The sequence below is a fragment of the Neocloeon triangulifer genome, unplaced genomic scaffold (genome assembly GCF_031216515.1).
Source record: "Neocloeon triangulifer isolate White Clay Creek 2 clone unplaced genomic scaffold, ASM3121651v1 ptg000009l, whole genome shotgun sequence".
Classification (NCBI taxonomy): domain Eukaryota; kingdom Metazoa; phylum Arthropoda; class Insecta; order Ephemeroptera; family Baetidae; genus Neocloeon; species Neocloeon triangulifer.
The window spans coordinates 249,362-277,244 of NW_026775551.1; the positions used below are offsets into that span (position 1 = coordinate 249,362).

A 27,883-nucleotide genomic window follows, 5' to 3' on the forward strand; every position below is an offset into this window, starting at 1 on the left:
CCCCACGCATAAATTAGCCACGTCGCTCCTAAGACACTCACAGACGTTGAAAGAGATAAAAATATAAGTTTAAAAAGTGTTTCAAATCGTGGTAATAAAACCATCAACCTGGATGGAATTTTTCGGCCAATTTTTTCAAGGTGGATTTGGAACTCGAGCCAAAATATTCATCCCTAAGCTCAGATCTATTTCTGATTCAATGATTTTTTTTTAAGACGAATCGAAGCTTTTAATTTTTATTTCAGTTCATAGAGAAACTTGAAACCGCGTAAGACTTCAAATCTATATTTACCTAAGAGAAAAGCGGGCAGATGCGCCTATCTCTGTGTTTGCTGTTGACAGAGGAAAAAATATCGCCGCGTGTGTTGTCATAAAAATTGCTCCCCTCCGCCCATTTGTGAAGAAAGTGTCTGTCTGCCGTGCACCTGATTGCGAGTGAGAAAGAAGATCGTTTTATAAGCATGAGAAAGAAAAAAAAATGTGAAGGAGGCGCAGAAAGAAGATAACGCGGACGAGATAAAAGGTCGTAAACGCAGACGCTCTTCCTGCCGCGCGTGAACTTTTTTATGCTCGCGGTGACTAATTGGGAAGGACACCAATATTGGCAGGATGCACCTGTCTGCAGAAAAGAGAGGGATGGTGCCGCGGGTGGGGTGTGCGAAGGGGAGTCGCGCGCCCACCACCCTGCACCGAAATAGTCGTCTCAGCGGCATTTGCACCTCGCTCGGCGAAACTCGATCCATCCTATGCCGCTGGACGGAGGAAAATTCTTTCTTTCTTTCGTCACGACTTTGGATTCTCTAATTGTTTCCAGTCGGCCTCTCGCTACTTTTCTTATCGCGCACGAATTTGCATATTTTAATTAGTAATTATTGCGGCTGAGAAAGTAGCAAACATTTATTTTATATTACTGAGTAATCGTGAAAAAAGCCACCGGCTGCAGACAATGTTAGGGAGACACGCAATTCTCGTGCTGCGGATCAACCAACCGCGGTGGCTATTTTCGAACGGAAGCGGCGTGTGAGAAGAACAAGTGGCTCGAGAGACGCTCGCTCGATCAATTAGACACCTCATAAAAAAAAGAAAGCATTCCGATGCTTTAGGGAAAACAAACGTAGAAAATTCCAATTTGCATAAATTTTTTTGGTTCTTTTTGCAATCTGAATTTATGATGCTTGGAAGAAATGGATGGATGAAATTTTTTTAACTTTCATTTGATGTCCAGAATAGTTAAATAATTAGCTTGAATTGATAAAAATGATTTGGAAAAAAAATTAATAAAATGAAGCTTTAAATTTGAAAATTAATCCTTGCAACGCAATAACACAAACATGAGACATCACTCTGCTCTCAAACTTGATACACACACATGCATACAATAAAAATGAGTGCTATTTAATTTAATTTATTCATTTAAAAAGTCTGCTTCCAAGTCGATTAAAATTGAATGATTTCCATTGCATAACAAATTATGTTTTATTATGAGCAAAATTTTAAATAATTGGAATGCATAAATAATTCATTTTCGTCATGGCTTATCAGAATATATATCATGGTATTGTTTTTCACAAGTGCCAAATTTAAGCTCCATCGATCCTGCTCTTGACATTCGTCAGGCAAATAATATTGAATTTCACTTTTAAAGGCCATTTTCATGCAAATCCCAAATCGTCCGCATCACGGGAAACCAAATCATACATTCATTCATTCACCAACGATTCGCGCGCGCCGCCGACCCATTATCTTCCGAATCGAGTTTATTGATGTCCTTTCAACTGCATGACAGCCGCCCATTGCAAAAGATCCGCACCGATTCCCTTTTTGGTGGTTTTGGTCTGTGTTTGTTCAGGGCACAGTTTGCTAAAAATGGTGCACTTGTGTTTTTGCAGGTATGTGTGTGCCCACCCCCGCCCGCCCCGCAGGTAGTCTGATGAAGAGACCCGCCACCGAGGTGCTGTTTCAACACCAGCCGCCCCTTCAGGTTGATCCGACCGGCGGCCTCCACCTTTTGGAATCCATCCTAACTCCCGCGCAACCCAAGATGGGTTCCATGTCACCGTCTCCCCTTGGATTTGATCTTTACTCCAGACAGGTCAGAACTCCCTCTTTTTCACAATTCACTTTTTCTGTCTTTTTCTTCTTCTCACTGCTATGCCAAAATAACAGATTTTTTGAGTTTGTGGTTCTCTTAATAATTTTTATAAATTCATCCAATTTAATTTCACAACAAATTGCCTTATTTTTAAATTGCTTTCTCTCTCTTAAAAAAATCTGATGAATTCGTCTGATTTTATTTTCCCAACCAATTGCCTTTTTTAAAGCGATTTGTTGAAAATTGTTTTCATTTGTTTGATTTTAATAAAACAACATCTCTTGTCATCATATTTATGAAAATTCATTAACTCCGTGCGACTCCATGATATATGTAAATTGCCATTTTAATTTCAGGCTTGTGCGGTTCTCTCATTCATGAATATATACAGGTGGAAATCCATCGTGATGAATATTGAAAAAGCGGCGATCTTTCTGCGTTTGGCGGGAAAAGCGAGGGTGGGCAGCGGTGCGTACTCACAGCACCAGGATAATAATTCAAACGCGCACGTTTTCGGAAAGTGCGGGGCTGCAGCAAATCAAACAATTCCAGCTCCTGCCCGATCAGCGGCCGCCCGCCCACCTGTCGATTTCGTCGATCTGGCTCGGCTGAGCGCGCGGTTCGCAAACAGAAAAGCACTTAGCAGCATAATCCGACGGGGCTTAGCTCGCGACCAAACTCAAACAACGCACTCGGAAATTTTGCGCTTCCAGCGCCAACAGTCGGACCTCTTGTTTCTGCTCGCTCGACCGAAAAAGCAACAGCACGAAACGATCCCTTATGTGTTTGTGAATCATTCTCCTCGCTTAGTCTCGGCGCCGGATTCGTGCCATTTTCCTAAAATCGAGAATTAAACAGGTTTATCGCACATGCTCGCGAAGCCATCGCGGCAACAAAACGGAAACACATGAACTGGAGGGCTGCAAAATTGGCTTCAGTTTTATCAAGGCATAAATTACAAATTCCAAATTCTGAATTATTTTAAGCAATAAATGGACTCTAGAGGAGACAGTTTGAGACAGGCGTTTCTGTTTGACTTGTTGCTAGAGAATAAATTAATTGAGATTAACAAATTGGATTTCGTATTTGAATTTTCCATAAATTTTTTATACTCCACGTATTTTTCATTGCAAATGGTGATTTTATTCCCTGGGTTATAAAATTGAGAATATTAAAATAAATTGTTTTATGATATTTCTTAATATTTATTTCAATATTCTTGTTTGAACAAAATTTGACATTTTGATTGATTACAACTTTGTTTCCCAATAGTATAAGAGAAATTTAATATTGTTTGTCACTAATTGCTTTTTTAAAAAAACTTTTTTAAAATTTCTAAAAATATGAATTTTTATCAATAATTCACATAGGCCTGTTATAATTCCATTTATTTCAAAATTTCAGATAATTCTTATTGCCAATATCCTTGATACTTTTTGATGCTATTTCAAAGGAGATATCAAATTTCATAATTCTACACACAAATCAGCTTTATTGATCACAAAGTGCAACAACTGGCACAGCACGGCAGCAGAAATATGCCGTGTCAGAAGTTTCCAACGGCATTATTTCCTTTTACCTCCAGAGCAGTCAGGTTAAGATAATTATCGTTGGTGTCCGATGAAACGAGCCGTAATGGGTCTGAAGAGCGTCTTGTGCGTGTCGCCAAAGTCGCCGGACTCGCCGGTCGTAGGTCTTCAGTTAACGAGTGTATATTTTTGTCAATCAAATTAAGCCCTAATGCGGCTGCGGCGACGGAGCTCTTTTCACTCATTTCGGGGGCAGCAAACGAATAGGTGGAATCGAGCGGGTAATTTATTTGGCCTGTTGCGCAGGGAAAAGACGTGACACGGCGCGAATATTTATTTGGTGTTTGTGGCTGCTGGCGGGCATTTTACGACTCTAACTCAGGCATCTGCTTGCGATTTGGCAGAGTAAATTTTGAATGCTGATCATTCATTTTGTGCCTCGGAAATTTTACGACTGCCTCTCTCTTTATTTCTATTTCGGCGTGGGAGGCGTCCAAACTGTCCGAGACGGACCAGCGCACGTGTGGGGCTTATTTCTGGGCCTCTTTCCCTCCGCGCCACGATATTCGCCCTCTGCTCTGCCGCAGATGAAAGCTCGGCTGTGCGCGATGAAAAGGCGCCTCGCCGAACAACAAGTTGGAATGAAAACCGGCTGAAAAGTGGCTCAAGTGCCTCGTAGCATTGACTGACTGCAGTCGTTTGTTTTATTTCACACCTCGCTCCCGCGGGATTTCAAAGCTCATCCTCTGCTTTTTCCTCCATTCCTTCGTGCTTAAAAGCCACCGAAAGGAGCGACTTTTTCTCTCTCTTTCTCTTTCTCTCTGCCATATTCCAATTGGGGATTCGCGCTAAATGTATGCAAGCGCCTCAACACAAGAGCTTCATTATCGGGGAGGGAAATATGTCCGTCGGGGGAGCGTGATCGATTTTTGATAGCGTAACGTCCCTTTTTGCATTTGTTTTCAAGTGCGTTGCTCAATGCAGGAAAAGTATTGAAGAGAGATTAAAAAAAAATCGAGGACTTTATTCAGAGTTCTTTAGAGATATTCATAAAAAAATTTTGTCTGTTATTTTATATAAACTGACCTAAAAAAATCCAATTTTTTGTTAAATCTAGATCCACTGAAAGAAATTGCTAATTCGTGTATTTTATTAAATAAATTTTATCAGAAGTGTTTATTAATAGAGCTAGTTATATTTGATGGACATAAAGGCCTGCGAGAAAAATTCATCGCGCGCTGATTTTTGAGCAATTATATGGAGGCAATAAGATGTGGTATGGTCTCGTCGCGCATGTACAGATGTAAGCGTCATGACCACCTAGCCGAGCTATTAATTTCCTTGCTGCCTCAAACTTTTCCCAAACCGACTCTCGCCCTCGTCAAGACGCAAACCGTCTCCGTGATCGTAAATACTTTTTTTGCCCCTTCTTTTTATTGCTCGGCTTTTTTCTTGAAAGTGCCACACTTAATTGTTTTGCGAGCCAAAGAAACCAACGGTTCAAAGCGAAGTTTGTTTACTCTCGGCGCAATTTGCACAAATAATGGCCGCCTTTCATTCCTGCGAAGCTTCGTTTTCCATTCTAAGGTCACGGGTCGGAATATCGACTGATGGCTCTGACGAAGAAAGGGAACGAGACGGGCAACACGGCACGCGTAATTATCGCCGCTTGAAATTATTAAGAGCGATGCACCTCGCAGGCTGATTGACAGCCCATTTAGACAGACGAGCTGTTTCGCCGCCTTAACTGAGAGATGAAAGATAAATCTCAAAACTTTGGCACCTCGTCGAGCCGCTGCGGATTTGATAAAATCTCGCTCATTAAAGAGCAACTTGGTGCACCGCCAAATCTCGCACAGAGAGAGAGAGGACCACATCCAAACCACCTGTCTCACTGGCCGTGCACCAGAAATATAAAAAAAGGACGCATAAAAACGGATTTCGGCAGCCAAACGTCAGAGTGACAACAGTTGATCTTGGCCTGGTTTATCTTACTTGCGCTGCCGAGGGGCGATTTTCCACTCCCACCTCCAGACATGTCACAGGGCTGAAATTTGAACACGCGGGAAATCGGCCGAAAAGTCGCAGCTTAATAAAATCGAAATTCAGTAACAGGGTGGCGTTGATATAAAAAGGAAAGAAGATGCTTAACGTTCATGTTGTGCTAATAGCAGAAGGATGATTTTATTTTTTTAGACATGAGCAGGGAAAAATTTTATTATGTTCGATTTCCATGCAAACATATATAATTTCAGAAAGAAAACAGTACTACTTTGCACTTTTTTTTTTAAATTGTTTCCTTTTTTGAATTTAGTATGTCAGAGTATTGTTCCTTTTCTTTGGTTAAAATTTTAAACATTATTATTTAAAACATTGAAATATATCACGATGGAGTAGTAACAAAAACAAAAGCCCATTCAATCGCCTCACCATTATAATTATTCTTGTAAGACCCTCATTCTTCTTAGAATCTGTGGCGGTGCTTCCGTTCTGGGTGGACGGTTTTTGGAAACGAATGTTTCCAGCGGGTTTCCCATGCAGCAGGTAGACTCGCAAGAACGTGATTAATTTCGCAGTGGCGCCGGCCGCGCCAGGCTCTTTTCATTTAACAGCTCATGTTTTGTGTAATCTGGCTCAGGTTTGCCGCTGAATAATACAAATTTTAATTTGGCGGTGCGGCCGGCCAGAGAATTTTCGTTAAATCATCGCGCACGCTAAAGCAAACACTCGCAATAATATACACTCTGACAAATTCACAATTTGCGCGCGCCGGCTAATCAAATATTTAGCCAGTCTCAAGCACCACCCGCGCACGCCAGCCAGCCTGCGATTAGACAAATATTATTTTTGAATTACCACCGCCCCAATTACCATTTCCGCGACTCTGGTCCTAATTTAACACCAAGAAGTGAGAGCAAAAGCCAACGAGACTGTGAGAAAATTTATCACCTTCGAAATTAACAAAAGTGGAAAATATTTCACGCTAAAAAAATATTTGTTCCTGATTTTTTTCATTTTCAAATGCGAAAGCAAGAAGATTTGCATATATTTTGGGAGAACGTCGAGTAATTTAGAAAAAAAAATTATATGGAGGTGCTAAAAAAATATTGTGAGGATTGAGGAGCTCCATTTTAATGTTTCAGCCAGCAGACGGAAAATTCTCGTTGAAAGCCATTCTTCTTTAATATTTATATCGCGCGTCATAATCATCAAAGCTACTGCTTTTCTTTCCTCTGCCGCTGCTGCAAATCCAAATAATTCTCCTTTCGAATGCTCACGACGACGACGGCGAAGAGAAACAGCTCTTCAAAGAGTCCTCCGTCTCTGATATGCATAATCTTTTTCCTTCCTTTTCCCTCTCGCTCAAACAAAACAAGGTTGGTCCTGCCTCGACAAAAGGGAGAAGGAAGAAACTGTGCATGCATGAATACTGTGCTCGGAAAGAGAAAAGTAAGTCGCGAGGGTTGTGCCTCATAAAATAATTGTCAAAAGTTGCCGGGCGAGTTTAAAATGTTGATTCGCCTCGCCTGGTGAATAATTGATAGGCGGCCACTAAATAATGCAAATGCACAACCTGGTGGCGAATTTCTTTGTGCCGCTCTCTCCGCGAGCTGATCGATTCTCTCTCGCCGCCTCTCGCGCCACCCTGCCGCGTGCCATGTCCATATTTTAAATTTTTTAATCGATACACGCACGCTGGATATGCTGGCACGCCGCGAGAGCGAAACATATGAATATTTCCCGTTGAAAATATAACAGAAATCGGATCCCTTTCATTTGCCGCCTTTTAATTAGAGCGCCGCGCTGCTTTTCAAACCCGAGAGCGGAAATCCGAATTAGACGAAACTTTGCGAGGGGTTATTTTCGGCAAATTTCCTCGGCGCCGCGGATTCCAGCAGCCGCTCTGCTCTGCGCGAACAGCAATCTCGGTCCATCTCTCGCCGGCCCCGAGATTAGGGAGGAAAATGGAAAGGGCTGCCGCCGGAAAAAATGATGGGTCGCGCTCCTGGGGCCGTCAAGGTTTATGGCGCGCGCGTCTCCCAGCGCACAAACAATCCCGGATTTGAACTGAGCTGTCCCACCTGGCCAGCTGCGGTAAATTGAGTCCCAAGTTAAGCTCTTGAAATATAGGTTGAGCCCTTGTGTTTTTGGAAATTGTGAGTGTACCGAGAGCGAAAGAGAGAAAGATACAAACGACGAGCTGACCAAAACTTGATTCCAGAAAATTCGTCTTACGCTTCTAATTTGGTGGATGAGTCTTATGCTTGGTGAATTCAGAAAGCTTTAAATGAACAATCAATAATGATTTTGGTGCAAAAGTGGATTAAAATCTTGTAATTTATCTTTTAATTGTGTAGAAACTATGCGAACATCACAGGATAAATTATAATTTTATTCCGTTAAATTTTCTTAGATAAAAAATAACAATTTTTTAAATTTTCTTATTGCGATTCGTTGAACAAGACAATAAAAAAAATTGAGAAGCCATGGAAACTTGACCTAAAAAAGTCGATATTTTTGACAAATAAGCAGCAAAATAAAGTTAATTAATTACCTCTTGTGCTTTTGTTGCAAGCGACTGGGGTTTCTGCAAGTCATTGAACTGGTGGCAGTCGCAATTTGGTACAGACGGTTTCTGGGGCTGGCTGAAAAGGGAATTTGCTCTCTCACATGTGTGTGTATGTGTGTGTTGGGGAATGCGTGACATAATTCATTTAAGTGCAGAGTGCGCTGAAAAGATTCGGTCGGGGCGGAATTTGAATGAGTACGGCGCGGGGTTGGCGCTCGGCGGCGCCGGCGAACAGGTGTGTCCGTTCGCACACTCGGCCGCCGAGCTACAGCGACACCCGCCGCCGCAGATTAATCATCGTCGGCCCAACAACGGGCGCAACAATCAAGCCAAGATGACTGGCTAAAAGCTCTCGGGCGTCTTCTCCCCTCTTGCGTGAGCCACCCCATCTGATTGTCCAGATGCGTCTCTCCGCCGACGCCGCCGCGATTTAATTCTGAAATATGGGCACGTACTGCTTTTTAATATGCTGCTCTGATGAGTCGGTGGAGCCTCCACGGTGGGCTCTCCCTGCTCCAGGGCTCGTGTAATTACTCTTTTTGAGATGGGCACTGCAGAACCGAACAAAGGGCGAGAGAGCCACCTGAGCGGAGCCCACCACCCCCCGCACACGCCGCTCTCCGTCTCTTTCCACCTACTAATTTGAATTTTGTTTCTGTGCTGCTCTGTTTCTTGTTTTGTTTTGCTCCCAAAAGGGTGCGCTGCAAGTAGATCTTTAATTGAGTTCTGCAAAAGATCAAAGCGACAAGCGCCTCCGCGTTCAACAACTTGGCCTTTTTGTTGAAGGTTTGTAGGTTTAATGTAACCGAATTGGTTCTGGTTAATTTGTGGTCCTGCTGCCTTCAACCCACTGCAAACTAGGCCTTTAAAAAAACCTAATTTAAATATTATTATTATTATTGATCTTTATTGACGTATGAGGCGTCACCACGATGTAATTACTCATTGCGATAGTATCTGAATTAAATGCTAATTTTATACTAACAAATGTAATCTAGTTTTACATCAATTGATTCATTCTTCTATAAGTACATAAAAGTTGTATATAAAATTTTCATCATCAAATAATATATTAAACATGTGTGTGTGTGAAACATAAAAAAAGGATAATTATTACTTTGCAATTTACAAAAATTCAATTTTTTTATTACTTTTTCGAGCAATTTTGTATTTTATTTTTACTTCATTTGAACAAGTCATGCAGATAGAGACCGACTCTGTATCCGCATTTTTCGCATATACATTCACTATTTTCATTTGTGTGATTATTTTATTGTTATAACAATAAATGAAGCGAAACCCATGGCAGGCAGATAATTTAAAATCAATATAAATGTGATATTTTGAAATTTTTTAATATCAAAAGACCTTCTTCTTCTTCTTCTTGGAAAATCCGGGAAAATCCATATTAATTGAAGAATGAATTTCAATTATTCTACATTTAATTTCAAATATAATTCATATATTAAGTGTCTTCAGTTTAGATTTAAATTTTAATGCACATCTGCAACTTTTACAAGAATTGTAATAAATCCATCTTAACAGTTAAAAACTGTACCAAATAAATTTGAAAAACTTTCGCAAGTGTTGCATAATTTGTGTACGCAACTTATAAACTTTTACCAATCTTACAGAAAATGATTCAGATTTTATTTTTATCTCTGCACTATACACAATCCGTCATTTCTGACTGCTGCGGTTTATCTCCCCCCCCCCCCCTCTCTCTCGCTCGCAAATCCTCCATTCCCGGCCCCGACTTTTGCGTCATTACTTTAAAAAGTTTTTTTTTATAATCTCTCTCTCACAATCAGTCAGACCCACAATATTGCAATAGTCGCAGATTAAGCAAAAAGCGTTATAAATCAGCAGTTTCGGGTGTCGGTGCGCAGTTTCTTGTGCAAGGTGCTTGGCTGGCTGGCACTCGGGATAAATTAATTTTCGCCGAGCCTCTTTCTATCTCGACCGACCGACCGGCTGCTGCTGCTGGGATCCAGGGGCCCCGCGGACTCGGTTGGTTTTAGTGCGGCGGCATCGATTGCTGTTAAAACGACGCCACCACACCTGCACCCCCTTTATTAGCACGCGGAGAACAAATCAGCCTCAAAGCGCTCATTATGCAAGAACATTTGCAGCTGATGCGCCTCGAAGCTGCCGTGAAAATAAAACTGTCGCGCGAGCGAGCGCTCGTTCGCCGGGAAGGATGGATTTTCCGATTTTTGCTTCCAGGGATGACTCAGGGAGACATGGCAACGGAATATTTGAATCGATTCTCGCAGCTTGCGTGGCGAAAATCTCGTCGTAATGACTCCCGCCATTAAAATGAGTTTGTTTTTCAATTTTTAATTCATTTATTCTCTCGCAACAAGTCAAACAAAACATTAAAAAATCACATTGGGAGAGAATTGGCAGCCAGCTCTAGTAAACAACTTACTGAAACTCATAGGCTCAATTTGGAAGCAAAAGTGTTTCCAACTTAAACCTACTCGCCGAACTGGAGCCGTAAGTGGGAAAAAAAAATTTCAAAGGGTTACATTATTTTGCATGCAATTTTAAACTCAGGAACCGTACAATTTTTTAACGCAGAAGGCAGGGAATTCCACTGATCCGCGACTCGGAAAGAAAATCTTTGTCGACCGAGCTCTGTGCGCACTTTTGGGAGAATTAAAGGGTGCTCGCCGCCACTATTTCTCATCACTCGACCGGTGGTGATTCTCGCCTTTGCGTCCATGTCAGTCTCGCCACTGGTGCATTTCTTGAAAAACCAAGTCAATAAACTTAAGCTGCTGCTGCACCGACAGCAACCCGTGTTCGGCCGCGTCAGGGATGTGCCGCCCGTACACAAACCTGAGGGCTCTTTTTTGCACTCGCTCGAATTTGTTGATGTTAATATCGATGGAGGGGTGCCACGCGGGGGTCCGTAGAACAGGAGAGGTTTCACCATCGTCTCGTAGGCCAACTTTTTCACGCGCGGCGTGCAGCCGTGCAGATTGCGCGCCGCGAACGAGAGCACCTTTGCTGCTTTGCGCGCGCGATGTCCGTGTGTTTGCTCCACCGCAGGTCTTTGGACACTTGGACGCCGAGGAGGCGCTCGTCGGTGACGTACTCGAGGGTGGAGGCGCCGATTTCGTAGACGTCGTGCCGACGTGTCACGCGTCACGTCCATCACGTGGCACTTAGCCGGGTTCAGGGACATGCCGTTGTTGTCGTACCACGCCCGGACACTGTCCAGGTCGGCCTGCAGCATGGCGACGTACGAGAGGTTCTGAATTTCGCGCCAGAGGGTGGCGTCGTCCGCGTACTGTACTAATTCAGAGTCAATGTTGGCGTGCAGGTCGGCGACGTAAATATTGAACAGCAGCGGCCCCAGGACGCTGCCCTGGATGACTCCGGATAGGACACTTTCAGGTTCTGATTTTGCTCCTCCATAGACGACGAACGAAATTTTGATCTAGTCCGAAGTTAAATATTTCTGAACAAAAATTTGCACTCTCTCTCTCTCTCTCTCTCTCTCCCTCTCCCTCTCCCTCTCCCTCTCCCTCTCCCTCTCCCTCTCCCTCTCCCTCTCCCTCTCCCTCTCCCTCTCCCTCTCCCTCTCCCTCTCCCTCTCCCTCTCCCTCTCCCTCTCCCTCTCCCTCTCCCTCTCCCTCTCCCTCTCCCTCTCCCTCTCCCTCTCCCTCTCCCTCTCCCTCTCCCTCTCCCTCTCTCTCTCTCTCTCTCTCTCTCTCTCTCTCTCTCTCTCTCTCTCTCCCTCTCTCTCTCTCTCTCTCTCTCTCTCCCCCCCCCCTCTCTCTCTCTCTCTCTCTCTCTCTCTCTCTCTCTCTCTCTCTCTCTCTCTCTCTCTCCCCTCTCTCTCTCTCTCTGCGAAAGCGAAATGGCCGGAAACGCAGAAGTGTTTCTGCACTTTGTCGCGGAAATGTGAATTTTCTTCGTCGTCCTGTTTCTTCAGGAGGGCAGACGGCCGGAAGGAAATTGGCCAGGAATCAAGACCCTTTATTTGTTATTTTGAGCCACTTTGAAATTCAGCCAAATGAAAAGATAACAAAAAAAGGCGCGCGCGCGTCTGCTTTATTCAAGACTGCTTTGGCGGAAAATTTTAATTTGATGCAGCGCGCGGGCGGCTCTTGGGGCTTGGTGCGCTCCGCAGCCGCTCAAAGAGCGGAATTATGTATGGCTCAGCTGAGTGCTTTGTTCTCTCTGCATGCGGGTTGTTTCTATCAGCTCGCAATTAAACGCACGCACACATACACACAGATTCGGCTCGTCCTAATTAATCAAACCGATCCGCAATTCACTGCACCATCGAAGCTTCTGGCTTAATATAATTATTCAATGCGATACAAATTTTTTTTTATTCATTTATTCGATGCACGCACCGTGATTTTTTGACGAGGCTCTTGCACATGCATATATTAATTACGTTCGAACGTAACGCATCGATGGTCCAATTATCAGCCACATTAGTGCAAAAACCGACGTATTGCTCGGCACGAATGAGTCAGCACATGTTGCTGAAAGCTGAAACAAGTGCAGCAGTGAACAACAATTCTGTTTGAGTTAATGAGTGCGTGATGGGACGTGCAAATGACGATTTTCCAAGTCTGGCGAGCCGTGGAAAAAGCACAAACATCTGCGATTGTTAACTCGTTGTGTCAAGTAATTACAACTTGAGCTAGAAAAATTTAAATTTGGTTCAAAGCACTCTGAGAGTAATTGTTGGAATAAATCAGTATCAAAATGTATAAAAAAAAGGAACAAAATTCAAATTGTTTGAAATTATAGAGGTTTTTAATTAATTTATCTTGAGCAAGTAAATGATACAATTTAAGTCGGGTTACAATTTAAGTGGGTTTACCGCGGCGGCCGTGTCTATTTTGACTGCGTTTTAGCAGACATCTGCTAGTTGTAAACCCTTTCTTCTCTTTTTTTCCCAACTTAAAATTTTGTTTTGACTGAGAAGAATAAATAATAATGAAGTCATTATTATTATTTATTCTTCTCGGTCAATACAAAAATTTTAAATTGGAAAAAAGAGAAGAAAGGGTTGACAACTACCAGATGGCTGCTAAACGGCCGCCGCGGTAAACCCAAAGTCGCTAAAATTTAATCAAAATTTATAATTATCTTTTTATCACTTTTTGAAAAGACAAAATGTATAAAAATGTGCCATGTCAATGGAATGCTGGAAATAATTTGATTTATTTTTATTCTTCATTATTATTATTGTTGTTGTTGTTTATTCTCGACCTAAAAATTACATTCATATTATCAAAAAGAAAAAATCGAAAAGACAATTTTTTGGGAGGGGAAATGTTCTTGGACAAGAAAAGGCACCGCCTCTAGCAAAAATTTTGCAAAAACACTCGAAATCAAAAAGAAGTCTCATGCCGAAACGAGCCTCGATGGGGAGGGAACATTTTGTCTGTTCAAAAAGTGATTTATAAAGAGAAAATTTTTAATTTTAAAAATTTTTATTAAGAAAATGTGACAAAGTTTTTGGCTTGTACCTGGCACATAATTTGAAGTGGACTGAGCATTCAGATTATGTGGTTGGGAAATTAAATAGAGCAGTATTTTTTATTAATAATTTGATGAAAAGTACTTAAAAATTATAAATTTTGCTTATTGTCTGTCAATAATGAGCTATGGCATTTTAATTTGGGGAGGGTCGAATCAAGCGCTGGACTAGGTTTTTTTGGCGCAGAAAAAAGTGGTGAGAGCTCTTGCGGGTGAGCGCTATTGGCGCCGCTTTGTTCTGCGCGGCCGCTTTTCACTCGACTCGACTCTCTACCTGTTTTTTCAATTTACCTCTTTGAATCATGTAAATTTGCTCGTAAATATCCGAATTATATTCAAAAAACAAGTGCAGTTCATGATTATCAGACAAGGGCTAAGAGTGATTTGTATGTTCCTGCCCAGACTTTGTTCATTTCGAAGCAGAACCCTTTGATTTTGTTTGGCTTCTTTGTATAATAAATTGCCTTTTTCGATTCGCTTGGAGCCTCGATATAAAACATAAAATAGTTTGAGGCGTTTTGTACATGCCCACAAATTTAATAACAAAGAAGAGTTTTTTCAACGTATTGATGAACTGTAATATTTGTAATGTTTTTTACTCTCTTTTTTCTACTTGTTTTGTACTGTGTTGCAATGAGTCACTACATCGTGGCGACGCTCGATAAGTCAATAAAGATCAATAATAATAATAATAATCGACTAAAATTGTAAAATTTTCTTGTGCAAGTTAAATTAATTAAAAACCTCCATGCAATTTGAATTCTGATACCTGAAATATGATTTTCCAACCCATAGATTTGCTAAAATGCCAATTTTGTAAGGAAATATTTTCTTGAAATTTTTATCTTAAGAGGGCGTCGACCAAGTTTCTTAAAAGTGCCGGCATAAATTGCTAATCTCGACCGATCTCTCACTTCTTCCCACCGTTCATCAAACAAGCTCTGGTTTCCGGCAGACGGGCTCACTTTTCGCCAAGAAAGAATTTTATTCGCCAAGTGTACACACACACACAGAGTCAGACTCAGAAGAGAGAGAACGCGCACTACTTTGAGCGAGTAGAGCAAATAGAATAAAAAGCGGACCAAAATTTATCATCGCTCGCAACTGCTGCTGGTCCCGTCTGCACTTTTGTAGATAATACCAACTGAGAGAAAGAGCGAGAGCTGCGGGTTATTTTTTTTTAATTGCGAGCGCATGATGTGCCCGGCCGGGAAATGGCGGAAAGTGTAAGGTCACCTGGAAAGCTGAAAAAACATTGAATGAATACTAATAAAATTGTTATTTGCCCCTGGGTCATGCCGTAATCCACCGCTGCGCCACGCTTAATGGAAAAATCGATCCACGCTTGCTATTCAGTGTGCACAGTTTGGCTAATTTAGAGATTCAAAGTTGAAAATACCCAACTTTTTATATAAAAAAAAACTTGCCGCTTTCATTTAAATATATATTCTTTTTTCAAATTATATCAATATCTTGTAATTGATTAAAAATGTGCTTTTAATCGATACAATTTCTGCTGCAAATTGAGTGATTGGATTTTGATTTTGACATTTTTCCCGCACGTTTTTCGGTCCGAGTGCAAAAGTTAACAATTGCAGTCGTAATTGGAATCGAAATGCGCTTGTCACAGGTATAGAGGTTGCCATCGAGGTTGCAGCCGGCGCGACGTGACGCGACTGTGCAGGTGTAATTGGCCGATCGCAAAAAGGCAGCTGAGCGCCCTATTCATCTCGCGCCAGTCGAAGCAATAATTGTCATGAGCAGCAAACGGGTGAGGCCAAGGGATGAATGCGTTCAATTAGACTCAATTAAACGTAAGGCCTGCACAATGAGGATGCTAACAAGCTTAATCGCGTAACAATGCAATCAGGATTGATTTGGGACCGGCGGCTCATTATAGGCCGCCCGACCGCCGGGGCGAAAAATGACAAAAATGTCGGTGACATTTGCAGCTCAGGTATTATAACGCCCGGTTTTAATCTCGCCAAAAATGTCCGTTCTCGCGTGTGATCGAGCCCCAATTAGGCTCGCCAGAGCCGGCGGGCTGCGATTCCAAAAATTGAAACGTTCGCAAATGCTAGGTGGCACCGCGGGGCCGTCAATCAAATTACGCTTTAAAATGTGGCAGATAAAAATAAATATTGTGACGATTTTTCACTGCTACTGATATGCAAACAGTATACATGATGAATTTCCCGTTCTTTTTTGCAGTTAATGAAAAATAAATATGTCTAAATCACACAGCTGCCAAATGAAAACAAGGCAGCTTTTCATTTATGAACGCTGTTGAAATTTAAAATCATACTCAATGACAACATAATTCAGCTTTGATTTTCTACACAACAAATTCAACTAAAAAATTGATTTTAAAAGAGTAAAAAATGATTTTAGTATTGAAATTTGTGCCAGTATTCAAGAAATATTATTTGTGAACGCTTTTCCTTTTCTTCTGAAGGCTTAATTAATGAATGATCTGAGAAGCAGATGAAAGAAAAACGAGCCCCTTTGCTCATCCCAACGTTGGCTTCCGGCCGCGGATTTCGCTTTGAACTCTCTGGCCCCATAATGCGAACGAAAATCCTATCAATAAGCATATCGGAAAAAACGAAAGTGAGCGCTTTTTCCTCTGATGTTTCTCTTTCGTCAATCTTTCTTTTTGATCCGCCGGCGAATTTTTTGTTGCTGGGCGAATCCGGGACTTAATAATTCGTGCTGCCGGTCTGTTGTCGGTCGAATCTTTCTCTCTCTTGCGGAGGGAAAACTTTTGACAAGACGCGAAGCCGGCCGGGGCGCCGATAAGTCATGAAGTTGGCAAACTTGAAGATGCGCGGCGCTTTTAAAATATTTAAAGCTCGCTTTTGGCGCACGATGCTGCCTGGCTGCTGCGTTCCGATGGATTAATTAACACGTTCACCCGCCTGCCAACCTCCGAAGCGGGATGCAATTCTTGGTATTCACCCGTCCAACGCCGCCGTCGTCGAAGGTGGTCGATTTAATTAAACGATTAACATCTCACCTTCCCCGCCTTATGGCGCGTGTCCCGACACAATCAGCGCGTTTTTGAACAGCGCCGTCGCTCACAGTATGATAGGAGAGGAAAACCTTTGTTGCACGAAATACAATCTTTGTCCTTTATACTTATATCTATATATGGTGATATCTTGATATCCTCTGAAAATTGTGTGCGAGTGCGTGTGCGTGCGTGCGTGCGTGTGTGCGTGTGTGTGGAAGTAATTTATGTGTACTTTGAGCGAACAAAATTTTTAATAATTTGTATGAACCAGGTTGAATTAAAATTTAAAATTATTTATTTGTCTTAAGGTGATTTGAATTTAAAATCGGCTTTTCCTCAATGGGTTATAAGTAAAATCAATATCCTGCTCTAAATGTTTCGACTGCATCCATAATTATTGAGCTGTGAAATCATTTTGACTAGTCAAACTTTTAAAAATATTTTACTTGCAGTGACAATTTTCCGTGAAAAATTATTTAAATATATATTTTTTCACAAAACAATTTTTGACAATTGAATTCAAAATCTAAATTAATTTTTATTATTAATAATTTTTAATCAGAATTTTGAAACGAATTAAATAGACAACTTTCAAAACCCATCAAGGAAAAGACGATTGTAAATTCAAATCACCATGAATCACCTCGATCGTGAAATTCTACCACAAAATGTATTTATTTTCCATTCAATAACATCGTTTTTTTCTGACGAGGCCTTTATGGCACTTGTTAAAAGACAAACCTATTCTCATACAAATTGAATGGTAACACTCGAGGTGGATTTCATGAAAAATTGAAACCGGGCGAACCTCGTTGCAAAGAAAAAATGAAAAAATATAAAGGACAACTGACCCCAAAGGCGACCTGCGGTCTGCTGGTACTTTAAAACCTAGGATTTCTTGTGTCCGACTAAAACTAAGTGGGAGGAATTAATAAAAAAGTAAAAATAAAATGGGAGAATTTAATTTTAATAAACAAAAATTGCAGAATTTAATTAAGCAAAAGAGTCAGTCAACAGCTTCATACTGTGATTTTGGCAGAAATTTCCAGGGCAATGAACCCAAAGACTTTTCTGGCAAAATCACAGTAATCTGCCTCACTACTGGTTAGGACATTTTTTCTTTGCAACGAGGTTCGCCCGGTTTCAATTTTTCATATTCTCATACACTTTCTATTTTAGGTGAAGAAGAAAATCGTATTTCCTGTCAAATGTTTTGAAGATTAAATTTTTTAATGAAATCATTATGCGTAATACCATTTTCCATTCTCAGAATAAATCTTTTCCAAAAGAAAAAAAACGAGTTTCTAAGAACACATCACTTCAGACGTCAATAAAATTTTCCTTCCATCACTTAAACGTTGTAAAATTGTTTTCTATTCTACTTGCTCTCTTCTTACACTAAAGTGCCTGAAATTCTGTCTCACATAGAAAAAGCAATGAGAGGAAGATTTATGAATGTTGGTTTAAACTTCAAACGAGCGATGTGACTAGGACTTTGTGAAAAAGCAGCCACCCACAGCGCGATGACCGATCCGCTCGTCTCGCGTGAAATGAGCTGCGGAATTAACGCCTGCCATTAATTAATTCCCTTTGAGAAAAAAGTTGAGGCAAATCCCAGACGCCGAAGGAGCAGCAACTTAGTTAGAAACAAAATTAAGCCACGCGCCTACAATAAATCTCGGCTGCGAGCAAGACACTACTTTCATCGACGTTGAAAGATTTGCCTGTCTCGCGACGGGGTTGGTTGCGAACTGGCGAGGGCTGCTGGCGAGGCGATATCTCGTGAAGTGCGCTCAGCGTGCGCTCTTTTAATGAAAATGCATCTCGGAGAAAACCTCCCTCGCTCGTTCGCTGCTCACACCCCCCCCCCCCCCCCCCGTACACGCTGCTGAGCCTGGATATTTGTTGCGTTCTATCTCGCAGGTGCAGCTACAGGTTGCCCCTTCTTTGCAGTCGGAGCAAGAAAAGCGCCCGCGGACTCGAGCCGGTGCAAAATCAATTCGCAGAATCATATTTCGCTGGGTATATAAGGGAGGAAAATGGCCGTCCGTAATAGGACTCGAATTTAAGCGCGCCAGATCCTTTTGATCCAAATCCGCTGCCGAAATATAATCGAAATTAGTCTCCGCTACTCTCGTCGCAGTTTTGCGTTTCGTCCGCCGGTGGGGCTTCAGCGTCGGCCGGGTCGAAATGTTGGTTGAGATTACGCGCGCTGACAGGCTTTAATATTCATAAAGCTCTAAACGCAGTTGTACACACGCACAAAAGCCGGCCATCAGCAATAACGCGTTTGTTCCAGCGTAAAAAAGTGTTGAAAATGTGCGCTGCCAAATATGTGGAGCGCGCATCAAGTACAAAAGCCAAGCCTGAATTGTTATCTTTAAAGGGCTTTGGCGTGATTTGGAATGTCACATTTTGTTTGAAAATAAGTTGCAAGGATTCCAGTTGATACTTCAGATGTATGAAAGTCAAAATATGTCAAGTTGGCAGCTTTCGCAAATATTTATTTTGAAATTTTTGCAACTTGACATTTTGACAGAAGTGAATTTTATTAGTGAATAAAATCGTTGTGTTGAAAATTTATACAGTCCATTCGTTCCGAATGCTCCATTTTCCGTGTTGCAAGCAAAAGCTCACTTTTTACCTTGATTTTTTTATTTAATCTTCTATGTTAAAAAATATCAATCTTAAAACTTTGGAAAAATAATGTTTTACAGAAATTAAGTTTATGTCATTACAAATAATTTTCAGCGTCCATAGATCAGATCTGACGTTTCAATTTGAAAACATTCTTGAACACAGAAAATACAGAAACAAAACCCAAAATGAAAATGGGTTAAAAATTTAGGTAGCAATTATTTTTCGTTTCTGTAAAACGCCGCCATACTTTTACTGCATTTAAAGAGCCGAAATTCGAGTCTCGTTAATGTTTCGCAGTTTTTTAATTGCACGGAAACTGCAATTAACAACTGCGCCACGCGGTGAGCAATTTGCGCGTCTGAAAAGTTTAGGCATAATTTATTTGTCCGTTGGCGCGGCTGTGTTCATAATAATTTTGAAGCTTGTTAAGCCGCGGAATTGGAATCGAGGGCAATTTAAAAGATTTCCCGCCGGAGTTGAACAACAGAGCAGAATCCGCGGCTGTCACGTGCAGAGGTGAGCCAAAAGTTTTTGAGCGTATCCTCCAGACGTTTTTTGATAATGGAAATCCGCTCGCTCGCTCCCCCTGCCTGCCTGATGTCTTGGAATTTTTCGCGAAATCCTCCTTGCCGAGAGATGAATGTGTGCCATTGAATAATCGCGAGCACACCAAGAGAGAATGCGCTCGGGGTTGCGTCGAGATTAAAACACTGCCGTCGAGCGAGTGAGTGTTCACCAAGAAAGCCTCTGCCGCTGCTGCGTCCATCACATCCGCAACAAAAATACGCGTTTTTTTGTTTGCGCGCAGAAAAACGCAATTTGACAAACTTTTAAATTGCGTTTCTCAAGACGCGGGGTAAAAACAGCCGAGAGAAAGAAAGAAAGAAAGGGAACGCGCGCGCGCATTGTTTCCGCTCGCGTAATTTTATTCAAATAAGAGCAAGAAACCCCAGCCCTGCGCCTCCCCCGTGGCCATTCCTTCTTATTTCTGCGCGCCCACCGCGTAATTTGTAACAAAAATCACATTACAATTAAGTGTGCGGGCCCGAAAAACTTATTCCCTCTCCGAATGAAGAGGATTCGCAAAGTATGCTCGTCTCTTTCAAAACAAACTTTGCAGCCGGCTTGTGAAGAGCTTAAGTAGGGTTAACTAAGATTTTAACACACTGCGCAAATATGAATATTAAAACGCGGCGGCAGCGTCTTTTGCCGAATCAATTTCCCTCTCGCGCGCACCCCAAAAGGAAAACAAATTACGACTCTGCCCGAGCGAGAGTCAACAGATAATTTCATTTCTGCCACTTTGGCGTTCATTCGGGGAGCCCGTCACTTGCACTAAATTCACTCTCCGCCGTACTGTGCCAAGTTTTCAGCTAAATTCATTATTTGACTTGCAAGATTAAGAGGATCAGAATTATTAACGCAATTGCTGTTGAATTTAAGAGCTTACCAAAGTTGACTTGAAAATTTCCTTTTAAATATTTTAATTTCCAAACATTTTATCTGAAATTTTTTACATAACAAAAGGAATTGTAAAATTATATAATTTTCTTTTGGATGAAGGGAATTTTTATGATGAATGTAGGCGACCCTCACATTTGCCTTACAATTAGCTCAATGGAAAATTGCTGAGAGTTTCTTCTTTTCTCTTTACTCGGGATTAATTTAATTACTTTTTGAAAGAGAGAGAAAAAGAAAAAGGGCCGAGTCGACGTCTATAGAGGACGCTGCACTTGTTTGTCTTTAATGTGGGGCCGGATCTGGAAAAAATTCCACCAATCCCATAAATAATCCGTCGTCCACCGTCAAAGGAGTTGTTACTCTCGCTTTTAATGAAAATCGATTTTCCGCCCGTGTGGATTTGGAACTCGTCTCTGCAGTTTCCATTCCTCTCTCTGTGGCTCCCCTCGTCAAAAATGTCTACTTGCGAAGGAGCAGGTGCACCGCCCGCGCGAGCAAGGTGCCCTCGCTCTCTGCAACCATGTTGTATGCCGCAGCGCCCCCAGCACTCTCCGTCGCACAAAGTCCGGCCCTTAATTACCCATTTTTGGCGCTGACAGGCTCTTGCTTGAATTTGACATTTGTTTGAATCCTGCGGCAGCCCTAAGGCGGACCTCTGCCGCAAACTAGCAACTCCTCAAGTAACGCACTCCGCTGCTGCTGCTGCTGATACACGCGCGGCGAAACAACATTTTTCGTTGCACAACAACCGTTTTCTGCCCGCAGAAACTTTCGGTTCCTCTGCTACTCCGACTTTGCTCTGACATTAGCGAGATTGCGTTTTGCCTTTGAGCGCCAAGAGCAGAAAGGAAGTTACTTAACGCCGAATTAAAGATGCGATCTCGGTGTTCCCGCGCCACGCGGCGCACAAAATCCTTTGATTCGTTAAAGGGGGCGACTTTCTTGCGGCCCTCAAAGTGTTCTTACCTGTGCCGGATCCTCGGAATCCATCCAAAAATTACTGCACCACAAATCCTTATCTAATTTCTTAAAGTAACCCCTTAATATCGGATCAGCATCCGAGTTGTTGAATTAATTACGTTTATATACTTAATTACTCAAGTCATTAGTGCAATTACTTATAGAATGTTGATAGGATAAGAAATTTTATTTCTATTGGGGAAGAGTAAAAGATGTTATGTTATTCATAATTCATATGGGCAAAATAGTCCATTTTTTTTCGAAAGAAAAGGCAAATTTTTTGGTCTCAAGATCTCAACTTTCAAATTTTATGGTGATTTGAATTCAAAAATCGAATTTTCCTCGATGGGTTTTGTGAGTTGTTTATTATTTAAAAGAAAAACTATATCCTGCTCTACATGTTTTGGCTGCAGCCATAATTCATGAAGTGTGAAATCATTTTGACAAGATTGAATCCTTTTAAATGGAACATTTTTCTTCCAAATTAACATTTTTTTTTTTTTTTTTTTTTTGTAAAAATTTATTCAAAGCTACCTATTTGAACTTCTACCACAAAATTTCAAATTTTAGTTGTTAAAGTACCAGGTTATCGTTGTAGAGCAAAAAGTCTTCTTTTGAGCCGGTTTTTTTAAAAATTGAAGATGAGCACTGGTTTTCAAAACATATTAAGTAAATTTTTTGTTCCTTACAAAATCCTATGCTTTTAATAAATTTCGTAGGAAAATGAACAGAAATAATAGTAAAAAATCATGCACAACATGTTGGTAGAATTATCCATTAAAAGAAGATATTGATTTCTTAAAAAGTCTGATAATGGACAAAAATTCATTTTTAGTTTCTCAACTAATGTAAATGAAGACGACACAAATTTCAAAGATTTATTTCAGATTAAACATCACCGATCTAAACATTTTTAATTTTTGTAAATTCTAAAGGAAGTTCAAATTATTAATTTTAATCTCATCTATATAAGAAAGAGCATTCTTATTCTTGAACAAAGCTTTGTTATTCTCCTTCAGCTTGCCTAATGATGGGCATGAAACCGTGCTCTTTGATCTTTTTGTCCGTTTTGAAAACGTGGTTGTTTTCTTCGTCGTCCCAGCATTGTGCAACTTTTCCACTGAAGAATTTTTTAATAACCGTTACATACATCGGTCCGAATGTTTTCTGCAAGACGTGGTTCGGAATGTGCAGCTGCATGCCAGCGAGATTAATGCACTGTTGCGGGCAGTGGGACAGCCTGGCTCCGAGGGGACCTGCTCAATTTTCTGATCGGCTGCCCCCGCGCCGTCTGCAAGAGTTCGCACGCCTGCTACGATTCCGAACAGGTGCTGCAGAATTTTGTGCGAGCGGAAAAGAGGCGAAATATCGAAAGTAAAGATCAAGAATAATTTTTTGCTGGTGGAAAAAAAGGCGCGCGCAAAAAGAGTCATTCTGCTCATAATGGCCCGGAGGTGTGGTTAATAAATAAACAGCGGAAAGAGTTGCAATAATTTGAGTCGTCGACCGTAAGCGGATTGAAAGTTAGTTTTTGAGTAATCCCCTTAGCGAAAGAGCGCCGGCTGCAGCTTCACGGCAGCGCGCACGGACTTACCCGTCGCCGCCGCCGCTCTCGAGCTGCGATCGATTCGCGCGCATCTAAAAATTCCGAACTGCCGAGGACAATTTTTCGCTCGGTTGGCCAGCATTGTAATTGAGTTGATGTTTTTCTTTGGCTCCCCCCGGCCGCAAACAAAGCAACGCAAACACACCTCGCTTGTTCAGAAATTAGCTGGCCGAGCGTGGCCACCGAGTGCAAACTTCTTGCTCTCTCCGAAGATCGCTTTCGCAAGTCCAACAAGTGACTCTCTCACACCCCCCTCCGAGCAGCGAACCGAAACTCAATCTCCGGCCTGCAGTTTGACCCGAAATTCAACACCTTAGAGCTAGCTAAACTTGAATATATCTTCTCCATCTTCTTTACAACTTGGTTCAAGAGAATAAATTGATCGAATTTAAATTTTCTGTAAGATTTTTACTGAAGTATTTTAAATGACGAAATTTATCACAGAAATAATTAATGAACAAGTAAAAAACATGGTGATTTGAATTAAAAATAACCTTTTCCTCAATGGGTTTCGTGATTTGGTTATTAGTTGTTTATTATGTGAGATAAAAAAAAAAATTCACAGAAAAATTGTTAATTTGAAAGAAAAATATTTTAAGAGATTGATTTTTGTACTAATTTTTGTCAAAAATTATTTCACACTTCAGAAATTATGGCTGCAGCCTGGAGTCGAAACATGTAGAGCAGGATATTGCTTTTTTTTTAAACAATTAACAACTCCCAAAACCCATCGAGGAAAAGCGGTTTTTTTTAAAATTCAAATCACTATGAATCCCTCGATCTTGAAATTCTACCAGAAAATGAAAAAAAAAACAACAGTTAAAATAATTTATAGCTCTTTTAAGTAAATTTTATAAAAATGGTCTAACTTTTTATATTTTTATGAAAGCGATAAGGTAGGCTGGGTTGATAAGGCTACTCGGGATGTAAAAATTAAAATGTAAAAAAAAAATAACTCAATTCATTAAAAATCTATGCATATTAAAAACACATAAAATTCCAGCAAGAATGAAAACATTCAAACTATGTTTGATGTAAAGAAAGCGAGCTTTGTCTTGTTTATTAAAAAGCAAAATGGCTCTACAAGTTTTGCTCACAGTCTGCGGTCCTGTTTCACGAGCAAGAAAAAGTCAGCAAAATTTAAAAACAAGACTGTTTTTAAATCTTTAAAAGTGGAGATTTAATTTTGCTGATTTTTTTTTATATTATTATAATGATGTTTAGTCATCAAATTGTTACAACCCATGGTTTGAATTCCATTTTGAAAAACTTCTTTGTTTTTTCTTGCTCATGAAATAGGGCCTCAGACCGAAACCGAAACTGGTAGAGCCGTTTTGTATTTATATAAAAATAAAATTTTCCAATGCGGAAAAACAGTTTTTTTCACTTCCATGATCTTCTCTTTGAGTGCCAATTTCTTCAATAAAATTTATCTATGCGTTTGCAATTATTTTGACCCTTGATTGTGATATTTCCATTCATTTTTTTCTGCAATCAAACATTCTGTGATCAATAATAATTAAAAGTTTGCCAGTTATAAAGTTTTAATGTGTTCGATTAATATGTTGCAGGTAAGGGAGTACGCAGAGCACACCAGCGACTATTTGCACAGCGTCATGCGCCCCCCAAAGGTAGGATTAGCAGTAAATCTCGCGAAACAGGAACGAAACTTTTCACTTAAGGCAGAACCTCTGCACAAGTTAAAGTGGAACCAGATTCGTCTCTCTTTTCTCGAATGAACCGCCGTCGCCGAGTTCGTAACAATCACAACTCCTCGTCCATCAAAGAGTGAATTGTTTTCCTTCGGCACTCGTTTTCCGCGCCGAGTTTTGTTTAAACACACCTGAGCCGTAAAGCGTCGCGGCAAACACAAACGTGACGCAAAGCGCGAGCGTGTTTTTGCCACGTACACGGGGAGATGGATCTGGCGAGGAGGCGGATTAATTTAATTGAATTTATCGGAAGCCAATTGCTTTGATGTGTGCGCGCCGCCCTTTGACCCGGCGGCCCAGCAGTCATTTGACAAGCGGCAGCTGATTAAAAAAGCCTCCAACCGCACCACACACAAACATACACTTTTGTCTCTCCTCTTGTGTGTGGAGGTCGCTAAAAAAGAGCCCATAATGCGTGCGGCCGACAAAGAAGGGCACACAAAACAGCTACGGGTGAAAACAAAGCAAAATATAATGTTATTGTTTCGGCTCAAATAAATTTTGATGGCAAAGAGGAAAAGCGCGCATAAATTCACAAAGAGGCCAAATTCCGAAATTCCTCTATTTGTCAACATTTTTTCTGGGGTATTGATTTATAATTTTAATTGTAAAATAATTAGAAAATCCAATTTTCTGATTTTTTTTTTAATTCTATATTTTTCTAATTTTGAAAAAAGGTAAAAAAACGTGATTTAATTTTTCTCCGCCACAACTTTGAGGGGTGCTAGGACGATAGTTTTTCCGGACGATAGTTTTTTTTCTCTAAACGGACAATAGTACAACGCGGCGTTGCCACATAGTGCGCGCGAATTTTGAAATGAAGTGGCGGGAAATGGATGCGTTCAGCGGCTGTCACATGCAATTAAGGAGTGAAGTTTTTTATTATTCCAGAAAATGAAAGTTATAAAGTATTTAATTTTAATTTAATTTTAACCTCTTTAATAATAGTTAATTATTAAAAAGTTATTTTTTTTTAAATGTAAAAATAAAAGTTAATTGTTTTAAATTAATGATAAAAAATTTACATTTTTCTAAGAATTTTTTTTATTTTCTTGTCATTACTCTTACACTTATATTAAATTTCATCCTGTCACAATAATGCGCATTCATCTACCTAGCCAAGTTAATGTTACGAGCCACTTTCCGAAGGTAAGTGCTTGGTAGTTGGTTTCCGAGGGAGTATATTTCACAGAGGTTTTTCAGGCGACTTTGCAGCCTCTTGTAAATCTGATTTTTCCTTCTGGTCGGAACTTCGCCAGATTTTTTGACATATGTCTTTTCGTACGACAAAGTCTATCCATTATCCATCTATTCTATTTTTGTATAATATTAAATATAATATTTATTTATTATTACTAAAGAAGTTAAAATTAAAATAAAATTTAATATTTTTAGGTATATTATTCAGGAAAAAAAATACTTCAGTGACTTCAGTCCTATGAATAGATTAAAATCACTCTTTTCCGTTTTTTTTTCTTTTCATATTTTAAGTATTTTTATTAAAGAAGTTAAAATTAAATTAAAATTAAATACTTTATAACTTTCATATTCTGGAATAATAAAAAAACTTCACTCCTTAATTGCATGTGACAGCCGCTGAACGCATCCATTTCCCGCCACTTCATTTCAAAATGCGCGCGCACTATGTGGCAACGCCGCGTTGTACTATTGTCCGTTTTGAGAAAAAAACTATCGTCCGGAAAAACTATCGTCCGCACACCACTTTGAGGACCTTCGAAAGTAAAGCTTTTCGGTCGGATGAAAAGAGGGTCGACGCCAAGTTGGCTGCAACTGTCCGTCCGTCTTTCAGTCGAGGAAGCTCTTCTTTCTCTCTTCTCTGGACGAGGCACTGTCGAGCCAAAAGTGCAGGTGTTTAGGCAACCGGCCGAGCGGCGGAGGAGAGCGGACTGCCTATTGGCCTGTCCCGGATAAAGATTAAACTTTCGGGCCGGCGACCACTAAGCAGATTTGACGGGCTGAAGTTGTCCGCGCGGTTACGTCTTCTTCTTTGATCGGCCCGTTGTTTTTGCTCACCTATATATTTCGCTTTTCTTGCTTGGCGGAAAACTTATTTGAAGTGAAAAAGCCAAAGAAAACATCCGGTCAAGTTTTGTACACAACCCGCTTGGAGACGTTATCATCATTTTTTATTTTCTCTATTTCCGTCTCGGATTAAATATTTAATAGGCTGGGTCAGCATGCAAGAAGAAGAATCCGGGGCGCTTCGCGGTGCAGCCTCGAAAAAATTGGCGCCCGTCCAGCACGACTCTTCTTTATTGCCGAGTGCAATGAATATTTCCTTATTTTCGTCGGCAGATGACTAAATAAATCCTGGCGGCGTTTCCAAATATTAAAATATAAATAAGAGAAAATTCGATCTGTGTCGTCGCGGAAATAAACTTTCTGCCGCCTCGCGACGGATGATGGAATATATTTGTTCACTTTTGTGTGAAAGCGAGAGAAAATGAGAAAATATTTGCCGAGAAAGGTGGGTGGCCGTTTTTATTATTTACAACGGTGCGAGGGGGTGCCCGGGGGTGGATCGGTTGCGCGTGTGGCTGTTGCCAGTGGTAAAATCAATTTGCGGCTTGGCTGGAACAAACACACTCTCTCGCTCTCTCGCAATAATGCAACTCTGTGCGTAACATGATTGATGTGCCCCGGCTCTCTCTCTTTCACACGAAAATTCGAGCCACTTTATTTATTTGGCGAAAATAAATAAGCCATTAGCGTGCAGAGACAACAATTCCGCCTGCCAGGTGCGCCCCTAGCCCAATTAATCATTC

The 27,883-nt window shown here is 40.8% G+C and overlaps 1 protein-coding gene across 4 annotated transcripts in view; it reads left to right on the forward strand.

Annotated features, from left to right (window-relative positions):
- The window catches only part of LOC132195120 (polypyrimidine tract-binding protein 1), a 112,644-nt gene that overhangs the window by 18,720 nt on the left and 66,041 nt on the right, over window positions 1-27,883 (forward strand). For 3 of the 4 annotated variants that reach the window (XM_059616887.1, XM_059616888.1, XM_059616889.1), the window contains exons 2-3: window positions 1,890-2,092; window positions 24,957-25,016. In XM_059616887.1, coding sequence (XP_059472870.1) covers window positions 1,890-2,092; window positions 24,957-25,016 — 263 coding nt within the window. The remainder of the gene's footprint in view (window positions 1-1,889; window positions 2,093-24,956; window positions 25,017-27,883) is intronic. The other variant, XM_059616890.1, reaches the window with a different exon arrangement.